The sequence below is a fragment of the Vombatus ursinus genome, unplaced genomic scaffold (assembly GCF_900497805.2).
Source record: "Vombatus ursinus unplaced genomic scaffold, bare-nosed wombat genome assembly UNPS02014798.1, whole genome shotgun sequence".
NCBI lineage: Eukaryota > Metazoa > Chordata > Mammalia > Diprotodontia > Vombatidae > Vombatus > Vombatus ursinus.
The window spans coordinates 27,605,218-27,616,081 of record NW_020954576.1 but is presented as its reverse complement, the minus strand read 5'-3'; the positions used below and the strand labels follow the sequence as shown (position 1 = coordinate 27,616,081).

General features: G+C 42.0%; 1 protein-coding gene across 1 annotated transcript in view; it reads left to right on the top strand.

Annotated features, from left to right (window-relative positions):
• LOC114049819 (calpain-2 catalytic subunit) overlaps positions 1 to 10,864 on the top strand; it is an 87,860-nt gene that overhangs the window by 8,893 nt on the left and 68,103 nt on the right. The window contains exon 2 of the mRNA XM_027871236.1: positions 2,430 to 2,499. Coding sequence (XP_027727037.1) covers positions 2,430 to 2,499 — 70 coding nt within the window. The remainder of the gene's footprint in view (positions 1 to 2,429; positions 2,500 to 10,864) is intronic.

The window sequence follows — 10,864 nt, the reverse complement described above, 5'->3', positions numbered from 1 at the left end:
TTAAATCCTTGCAATGTTCTAGTTGGGGGAGGGGACAGGAGGGAATGCAAATCTAAAAATGAGACAGTTCTTGCCCTCAGGGAGCTTACATTCTACCATCCTAAGAAACAAGATTAGAATTGATAATACCTCACACTTATAACTCTTTAACATTTGCAAAGCACTTTACAAACAGTAGATTTGAGCCTCATAACCACCCTGGGAGATAGGTGATATTTTTATCCCCATTTTATGGTTGAGGACACTGAGGCAGGCAGCGGTCAAGTGACTTGCCCAGGGTCACACAATCTAGCAGGTGCCTGAGGCAGGATTTTAACACAGATCTCTCTTGACTCAAATTCAAACATTCTTTCAACTATAACATGCACAGAAAACTGTAATGAATGATACCCAATTGTACAGTATAGAAGTGGTAAAGGTACAGACAATACATTCTCAGAGGGGAGGGAGATTAATAAAGAAACAGAAAAGACGAGGGAGGACTTAGCAAAGAATGGGTAAGGATTTAGGTCGGTAAAGGGGAGAAGAGAGGATTTCAGGCAAAGGAAAAGTGTATGTGTGGTGTAATAAAGGGGACACTGGAGTGGGAGTCAGAAGAAGCTAAGTAGCTACTGGCTCATCTAGTCTGCAAGCATTTTTTAAGCACTCAGTATATGCCAGGCATTGCACTAAATTCTGGGGGTACAGGCAAAAAGAAAGACAGTCCCTGCTCTCAAGGAGCTTATATTCCACTGGGGGAGGTTAGCATGTTAAAGTGGAGGGAGGGGGCGTGAGCAGGTGGAAGAAGGCCATTAGAGTCAAGATGGGAGACAAGCACTCGGACAGTTGTGTGACTGGACACATCACTTCCCTCTCTCAGCCTCATCTGTAAAAAGGGATGACAGTACTTACACAGCCTGCCTCACAGGGTTGTTGTACATTGTAGAACACTATGGGAAGATGAGCTACTAAAAAAAAAAAAGTGAGTTGTTATTAAAGGGAATGACAGGAGATCATCTCTACATGAAAAAAGAATCCCCTCTGTAAAAGACGTGTCAAGCAGTCTAGCTCTTGCTTAAAAACTTTTAAGGGAAGGAAACCTGCTTCCTCCCTAAGTAGCCCATTCTACTTTGGGAGGTGGCTCTAATTGGTAGGAAGCTTTTCCTTGCATCAAGCCATCTTTGTCTGTTCCTCCTGATTCTAGGTGGCACCATGGAAAAGAGCTGGGTCTGGAGTCAGGAAGATCTGAGTTCAAATCCTGCCTCAGGCACTTGCTAGCTGTGTGACACTGGACAAGGGTCTGAATTTCCCCAACTGTAAAATGAACTGGAGAAGGAAATGGCAAACCATTCCAATATCTTTGCCAAGAAAACCCTTAAAGGGGGTTTCATGACTGAAATGACTGAACAACAGTAGCAAACCTTACTATATAAATGTTACCTATTATTATTATTATGCTCTCACTGCCTCCTTCGTGCTGCTGCCACACAAATCTTCCTTAGGTACAAATCTGGTCCCATCACTCTTCTGCTCAAACTTCTCTTTGGCTCCCTATGACTTAGGCAATTAAAAGTTATGATTCTTTTACCTCTCATCCAAGGCCTCCCACAATTTGGTGCCACTTTTCCTTTGGGGCTTTATCTCTTAATTTAGTACTCCCTTCTACATACTGGAGGCTCCTGCAGAACTGAACTATTTGCCATCCCCCATGCACGTTTCAGACTCTTGCCCCTGTATTTTTGATCATGCTTTTTCCTGTTTCTAGAATGTTCTACTCTGACTTCTTTACCTGTTGAATTCCTATCCATCCTTTTAAGCTGAAATCATATGCCACCCCCTCCATAAAGCCTTCCCTAGTCCCTTCAGTGACTGATGATATTTTTCCCTATGTCCTCATAGATCATTTTTTCTGCACTTCTCAGATTCATTTATCATGTAATTTTTTGAGGCATTATATTTATTAGGCAACTAGATGGCAAAGTGGACATTTTATTGGATTTAAATCATGAATACCTGAGTTCAAATCCTGCCTCAGTCACGTATTAGCTGTATCACCTTAGAAAAGTCACTTAACCTTTCTCAGCCTCAGTTTTCTCATCTATAAAATAGGAATAATAATAGCACTTCACCTGTGAAGATCAAATGAGATACCATATGTGAAATAATATATACTATAGAAATGGTAGCTGTTTGTGCTTCAGTCCTATCCTCCAGGAGAGGGATAAGGTCCAGGAGGGCAAAGACCAAGACTTACCTAACATCATGTCATATTCTTGACCAATCGCTGTTTGACTAAACCATACAAGATAATGCCTAAAAGTCCTGTAGGTATCACGCCCCCAAGGGAGGGTTTCCCCTGATAAGAAATTAAACAGCTTAATTAGATGGTAATTGGACCCTGGCGGGGGAGAACACTACCGCTAACGGTACTTCATGGCTCTTGTTCTCAGGAGATCTGTTCCGATCCCCAGTTTATTATTGAAGGAGCAACCCGCACGGACATCTGTCAAGGAGCGCTAGGTAAGTGACTGAGAGACAGACCTTCACAGAGTCCTGATGGCGGGGGTCCTCTGTTCTCTTTGACTTTGCAGCCTTTACATCCAGCATTTTGGTTTCCCTTCCCAAGAGCTTTTCCAGCCTAACATTGCATGTGTTCTGACAGTTTTAGTGCTCCCAAAGACCTGTGATTCATTCGATCAGTCTTTCCAATGAAGCAGATATCCATCCCCTACTAATACCTTAGTACACATTCTTCATGAGCTTCTGTGTTCCAAATAGTTCATCCCCTGGTGACCAACCCTCTGGAGACGGGCCTCTTCAAAATCTGCTGGGCAGATTCTCACACGGTCCATTGGCTGGTCCATACTCTTAAGTCATTCCAGCTTGGTTGGCCTTGCCAGACCTTGCCAGACCTTGCCTTCTACTAGTAAAGCCTTTGAGAAGTGGGAGTAAGCACCACACCACAAAGGGGTGTCAAAGTGGCCAAGAGCCACCAACTGAAACAGGGAAATGCCCAGATCATGGGAAAGATAGGTAAAGCATTTATTAGGCATTTACTAATGCTGTTGTTTTGATTACTCTGTCACGTTCCACTCTTCCTGACCCTGTGGACCTTAGCATGTCAGTATTGTCTGTGGGGTTTTCTTAGCAAAGATCCTGGAGTGGTTTGCTATTTCCTTCTCCAGCTCATTTTATAGATGAGGAAACTGAGGCAAACAGGGTTAAGTGACTTTCCCAGAATCACACAGCTAGTAAGAGACTGAGGTCAGATTTGAACTTAGGTCTTCCTGACTCCAGGCCTAGTACTCTATCTACTGTGCCACCTAGCTTCTTCTAGTGCCCGGCACTGTCAATTATGGGAATACAAATATAAACAAGCAAGACAGATCCTGCCCTCAAGAAGCTTACATTTTCTAAAGGGAGAAGATAGTACATAAAGAGGAGATGGAAAAGGAGAGGAGGGTACATTTGCCAGGCATGGCGTGGAGATGGCCAGGATCCAAACAAGATGAGTCAAAGCTGACCTATCAGAGCCCAGGCTGGTTCCGGAGATGGAGTTCAAGGTTCCAGTAGGGGGAAGTGAAGATGATGGGATGGCTGGGAAGGAAACACAAAATCTCAGAACTGGAAAGGATCTCAGAGGATCAAATTTGCCTGGCACGTAATAAGTACTTAATAAACGCTTGTTGACTTGATTTGACTTGAATGTGTGAGGCCAGTATAGTCTGTACTTTATCAGAAGAAATTTTGTCTAGGACCATAAAACCACCAGAATTGAGGAACAGAGCAGTGGGAGGAATCTGGGACGTTGCTGTTATAGGGAATCCTGACCACTGAGTAAACAGCTCAGTCCAGTCCTAACGACATCACCACAGCCATCCCTCAGCTCTCTGGATTATCAGCCCAGTGAACGGGGGAAAGTGACTCATTGTAGAAAAAGAGGAAACTGTGTGTGCTCCGATGAAAGGAAGTTAGTACACCATTAGATTTGTGTCTTTTACTGCACAAGGTTACCATGGTATCATAACAACATGGAAACCGTTTATTGATCTAAGGGCAGATGTTATATTCATTCAAGAAAAACAAATTCCATGGAATGGTTAAATCAGAAAGCATATCTACAGCCCAGCTCTTGGTAGGTTTGTTTCTGAAAGTAACTCATGCTATGATTTTAATTTACGTAGGGCCTGAAGACTAGGCTATTGCCGGAGCTCCTTCTGATAAAAGCCCTCCTCCAGTTGGAGCCGTGGGCACACTAGGACTGAACATTCTTAGCTATGGCTTCTAGTGGCCATTGTTTAGAGCACACATGGAATCTATTTATAGCAATAGGGGACTACAGCAGTGTGGATGAATGAAGTGCATTAATCACCAAAGAGACCCATTTTTAGCCATTAATTTATTTTAAATATATCTTATTGATATCTTTTGTTTATACATTGCCCAGATTTCCCCCTCTATCCCTCTTCTACCCCTTTCCAAAGAGTTATCCCTTAAAACAAAGGCATTTTAAAAAAAGAAAGAAAGAAAATGAGGAAGAGGAAAAAAATTATTAAAACACGTTTTTTAAGAAGTCTGATATTATATGCGATGTTCCTTCCCACACTTGGACTCTAGCCTCTGCAGAATAGCAGGGGGAAGTTTCTTCTCATGTCCCTTTTTGGGGGCCAATCTTGTATTTTATAATTTCATAGCATTCAGTTTTAATTCTTTTTATTTATTTGTTTGTTTTTAGCCAATTGGGGTTAAGTGACTTGCCCAGGGTCACACAGCTAGTAAGTGTCAAGTGTTTGTCTGAGGCTGGATTTGAACTCAGGTCCTCCTGACTTCAGGGCCGGTGCTCTATCCACTGTGCCACCTAGCTGCCCCAGTTTTAATTCTTTAGTAGTGTTTTTTTTTTCTTTTTATATTCCGCATTGTGTATATTGTTTGACTGGGCTGTTTACTTTGATCAGTTCACATGAGGCTCTCTGTCCTCTGTATTTATCATGCTCATCATTTCTTATAGCACATAGACTTGTTTAGACAGGCCTGCACAACATACAACCTAAGGACTGCATGCGACTTCTGTGGCCCATGAATAATGTAGGGTTGCCACTGCACACTCTCCTATTTGTCGTGTGACCCAAGACAATCAACTATCAGTTTGTCTCTAGTCTAGCCTATCTGAGGCCCAAAGAAGTTACGAGTTGTGCAGCTCTAGTTTAGACAGTCTCCTGTCAATGTGCATCTCCTTTATTTCTAGTTCTTTGCTACTATAAGAGTCCTACCATAAATATCTTGTTGCATATGAAACACTTCTTTTTGTCAATGACATCCTTGGGGCATATGCTTAGCAGTGAAATCTTTGAGGCAAAGGGTATGGACATTTTAGTAATTTCATTTGCATAATTCCAAATTGCTTTTCAGAATAGTTGTATCAATTCACAGCTCCACCAACAATAAATTAGTGTTCCTGCCTCTCTACAACACTTCTATTATTGACTGTTTCCATCTTTTGTCTTTGCTAATTTGCAGAGTATAAAATGGAACCTTGGGGCTATTTTGATTTGCATTTTTCTTATTATTAGTGAATTGGAACATTCATATAGTTATTAATAGTTTGCAAATGAAAGAACTATTTGTTCATATCCTTTGACTACTGTACTGGGGAATTAGCCATTAGCTTTAATTTCTTCAACCAAGTATTTTATTAGAACTATTGTACTCTGCCCTGCTCAGACCATAGGTTGTTCAGTTTTGGGTCCCACATCCTAGAAAGGGCATTGATAAAGTGGGAAATGACCAGAGGAGAGTCATGAAGGGCCTTTATTCCATGCCATATGAAGACCATTTGAAGGAACTGGGGATGTTTAGCCTTGAGGAGAGAAGACTAGGAAGGAAGATATGATAGTTGTCTTCAAGTATTAGAAGCACTGTCTCGTGAAAGAGAGATTAGACTTGCTCTGCTTGGTTCCAAAGAGCAGAACTCACAGTGATGGATGGAAGTTACCAGAGGCAAATTTAGGCTTGAAGAGCTTCCTAAAAATTTTTTGTTGTCATTCAGTCGTTTCATTCATTTCCAATTCTTCATCACCTCTTTTGGGGGTTTACTTGTCAAAGGTACTGAAGTGGCTTGCCATTTCCTTCTCCATTTCATTTTACAAGTGAGGAAACTGAGGCAAACAGGGTTAAATGACCCAGAGTCACATAGCTAGTAAGTGTCTGAGGCCAGATTTGAACACTTTATCCATTGTGTCACCTAGCTGCCCTTCCTAACAATCAGAGCTGGCAGAAATTAGAATGGGCTACCTCAGTGGCTTCCTTCACCCGCCCACCCCCGACTCAGAGGTCTTCACACAAACTCTAAATGACCATCATAACAGTAACAACAACAACAACAAATGACCACTACTTACCCCTATACATTACAAAGAGAATTTTTAGGTATAGTGTATAATGACTTGAAAATTCTTGTTGATTCTGCTTCCACCAGGGAGAATGACTCTGTTGGCTTGGCTCTGTTCCCTTCTGTCTACTCCCAAGACCATCATCCTAATTCAGGGCGTTGTCACATCTCATCTAGTTTCTTGAAATAAGCTCCGGTGGGTTTCCCAGTCGTCAGGTTCTCCCTTCTCCAATCTCGCCTCCACGCAAAGGTACCAAAGTGATTTTTTTCTGAGGCATTGGTCTGACCGTGTCACTGTCCTGCTGAAGAAGTTCTAGTGCCCTGCTCAAGATGGTCAAACTTAAGCATTTTAAATGAGTGCTTTCAAAATGATCAGATTTTTAGCATAATTATCTGCAATCACTGTGTGCTGTGATTTCATCTATTGTGTGAAGAATTAAGTCATCAGAATTCTCATCCTTACATTCTTTCTACTGCCTCATTTATTATGAGCCACTGAAGACTATACACCAAACAAGCTGGCCTGATACCAAGAAATTCATGTGTTACGAATTGAATAACTTCTCTTGATAGAACATGAGCTTAAAATAAACATTTAAGGATAAGTGGTTTTTGTTGAATATTCTCAGTACGAACAGAACTTATAGTATCTTGCAGGGGAAACGGTACTACTTGTCAAATGATCATATTATGAAATGGTGTTTAGAAAATAGTCATAGTAAGTGCTGGTTATACAAAGTTACCAAATATAAAGCATACATAGACATATGACTTCATACATTTCACATGGTTGTAAATGTATAATGTAAGCATTTGAATGTACTTGTTAAATTTCCTGTGTTTTAAATGTGCTTATCATTCCATTAAAATCTTAATTTAAAAATAATTTAAAAAAGAAGAAGAAGAAGAAACCCTAGGGTAGCTAGGTGGCACAATGGATAGAGCACTGGCCCTGAAGTCAGGAGGACCTGAGTTCAAATCCGGCCTCAGACCAAACACTTGACACTTACTAGCTGTGTGACCCTGGGCAAGTCACTTAACCCCAATTGCCTAAAAAAAAAAAAACGCTTATTGAGTGAATGAATGAATGTCTAGAAGATCCCTGTTGTCCCTTCCAACTCTGAAATTCTGTGAAAAAGTATAGAAATTTTGTCTCTTTGATGCTGGGGGTGTTGACAATAATATTGTTTCTTCGATGCTTTAAGGATTACAAGCTTTTCTCTTGACCCTGCAAATTTTATTATCCACATTTTACAGATGAGGATATTGAGACTCATAAGGGTGATTTGCTAACAGTTATTTAGTGTTTCAAATACATCCTTTTGATTTGATCCTCACAATAGCCCTGTGAGATAGATGCTGGACTGGACCTGTGATTTCTTTGGTATAGGGAATTCCCAGCTGAGGAAAGTCCCTTCACGAGTGCAGGTCAGCACTTCTTTTGTAACTTATAGTCTTAGATTGTTGCCTAGGAGTCCTGAAAAATAAAGTGACTTGCTCAGGGTCACAGAGCTCCTATGGCTCAGAGGAAGGACTTGAAGCCAGGTCACTCTGGCTCTGAGGACATTTCTCTAACCATTACACCATACTGTCTCTCATGTTGCTTAGGCAGGTGCTACAGGAGTATTATCCCCATTTTACAAACAAGAAAACTGAGACTCAGGTAAAGTGACCTGCCGTAGCTGCAACCCAGGTCTTTTGGTCCAAAGATCAGTGCTCTTTTCAGCACACCAAGTCTGGACATTACCAAGGAGAGCAGTTGGGGGGAAGTCACAGACCGATTACCCTGAATAATTATTTCAGCCCAAATATTTTTGTTATTAAAATGAATATTCTGAGTAGGAAGGAAGGAAATATCTGATGGAGGAGGAAAAATTCTAAAAACGTGCGAAAACAAACAGAACTGGTTTGGGGCCACAGCCCAGAGGGCTGAAAAACATTGTTTGTTACCTTATTTTTGGATGCCTGAAATACCAGAGCTCATTTTTAGCAGGAGAAAACAAGCCTCTACACGTTCTTGACCTCTCAGGCAATACCAACCTGTGAATGAGGTGTTCTGAGAATGTCAGTAAGTTGACAAAAATGGGAATCGTAGGTTTAGACCTTGACTGGACCTTAGAGGTATTTAGTGAATGTACTACTTGACCTTTGGCCCACAGACGTTAGATTCATTGGCTGTTGTGGGCCATCAGCCTCTGTCCTAAGGGATTTCAGCACATAGTCATGGAAAGACCACTGAACTTTGAGTCTGAGCCTGGGTTCAAGGCCTAGTTCCTCCACCTCTCTGTGTGATCATTCATCATCACCCCCTACCTCTGCACTGTGGGAAGAGGTGCTCCCACATGTCTCCTCTGGGGCCAAGATTGGTCAAGTGCAATGATTCAGTGTTTGGCTTCGTTTCAGTGTTATCATGACTACCATGCATATTGTTCTCCTGGTTCCTCCTACTTCGCCCTGCATCAGTTCATTCAAGTCTTCCCATGTTTCTCTAAATTCCCCATGTGTGTTATTTCTGACAGCACTATAATATGCCCTTGCAGCCCACATACAATAATTTGTTCAGCCATTTACCATTTATGCTTACTTTTTGCATCCTTAGTTCATTCAGTGAATGGGGATCTGTTTGAAGGAACCGGGGATATTTACCTGGAGAAAGGGAGACTCAGTTGAAATATGATAACTGTCTTTAAATATTTGAAGGACTAAAGCAGGGGTGGAGAACCTGCGGCCTGGGGGCCACATGTGGCCTTCTAGATCCTTGGGTGCAGCTTTTGGACTGAGTCCAAGTTTTATAGAACAAAATTAAGGAGATTTGTTATGTGAAGTTTGGATTCAATCAAAGGATTGCACTTGAGGACCTAGAGGGCCACATGTGGCCTCAAGGCCTCAGATTCCCCACTCCTGGACTAAAGGGTTCAAATCCCACCACTAGATGTGGTTGCCTACTAGTTGTATAAATTTGAGCAATTTGCTTAACTTGTCTGGTCCTCAGTTTCCTCATCTATAAAATGAGGGGGTTGGGCTAGATGGTTGCTTCTCAGCTCTGGCTGTATGAGCCTTGTGATCTCATTCAATCCTCACAGTAGCCCTGTGATGTCAAGTGCTATTGTCATCTCCATTTTTCAGATGAGAAAACTGAGGTTCAGAGTGGTTAAGTGACTGATGGAGGAGAACAGGAAGAAGCGCAAGGCTCTGGATGCCTGAGGCCGAGGGAAGAAGTAGGAATGGGCTTGAAGGGGAAGGTAAAGGAGAGGGTGCAAGGGGAGCCAAACACAAACTTGCCTCCTTCACACTCACCTCCTTACCTGCTGTCCACCCTATGCATGTGCCTGTGGAATCTGATATAAAGTGGATTGAAGGACGACCCTGCCAGAAGGTGGACACCGTGGCCCAGCCATGAGAGAGGCCCCTCTAGCGTTGTCCTCTCTCCTGCCAGAATTTGGTTTCTTTCTGTTATTCTTAAAAATTTCCTCTTCTAATAGAAGTGTGTGTGTGTGTGTGTGTGTGTGTGTGTGTGTGTGTGTGTGTATGAGAGAGAGAGAGAAGAACAGAGCGGGGAGGGGAAGTGGGGGGAGAGATTTTTCCTCTTAGATCATAAGCAACTGGAGAACAGGGACGGCTGTATCTTCTCTTGACACAGGGTGTGTCCCTCAAGTCTTAGCACTTAAGTAGGCCTGCTATTCCAACGAGAATTAGATTTGCTCTGTTTGGCCCCAGAGGGCAGAATGCGGAGCTGTGGGCAGAAGTTGCAAAGGGAAAAATGTATTTTCTATTAAAAAGTTTCCTAACAATTGAAGTTGTCCAAAAGCGGCATGGGCTACTTAGGGAAGTGGTGGAAGCCCCTACTCTGGAAGCCTTTAATCTTTAGTAGCTTAAAGCTGCACTAGGACTTTGGGGACACCTTGTCTATTCCCACTGTAGTGCTTTGCATAACAAATACTAGACGACAGTGAGAAGTAGCAGCTTGGCTTAGTAGAATAAACTCTAGCCTGGGAGCCAAACAACTTGAGTTCAAATCCTGACTGATGCTTCTGTCTGTGAGTCACTTAACCTCCCTGAAATCTCAGTTTCCTTATGTGCAAAATGAGGGTAAAAAAATCCATGCACTATCTACTTCCCAGGTCTGCTGGGAAGATCAAAGAGATAATATGTAAGGCATACTTCCTTTCCCTTCTCCCAGAAATGTTAACTGATAAATCTGAGGGCTAAAGAAAAACATCATATATACATGTATATATGTGTATATACTTATATACACATATATGTGTATACCAATATATATGTATATGTTTATATATGTGTGTGAAAATATATTTTTAAAATTTTTACACGCACACACACACACACACACACACACACACACACACACACAATTCCAGTCTAATTCTTACTTTGACCAAGCCTCCTAAAGGGGACTGTGCTTGCCAACTCATGGCTCATTTTCACTATGGCCTCGGTGCAGCTGCAGACACAGAGAACTGTCATCAGTCAGCATAA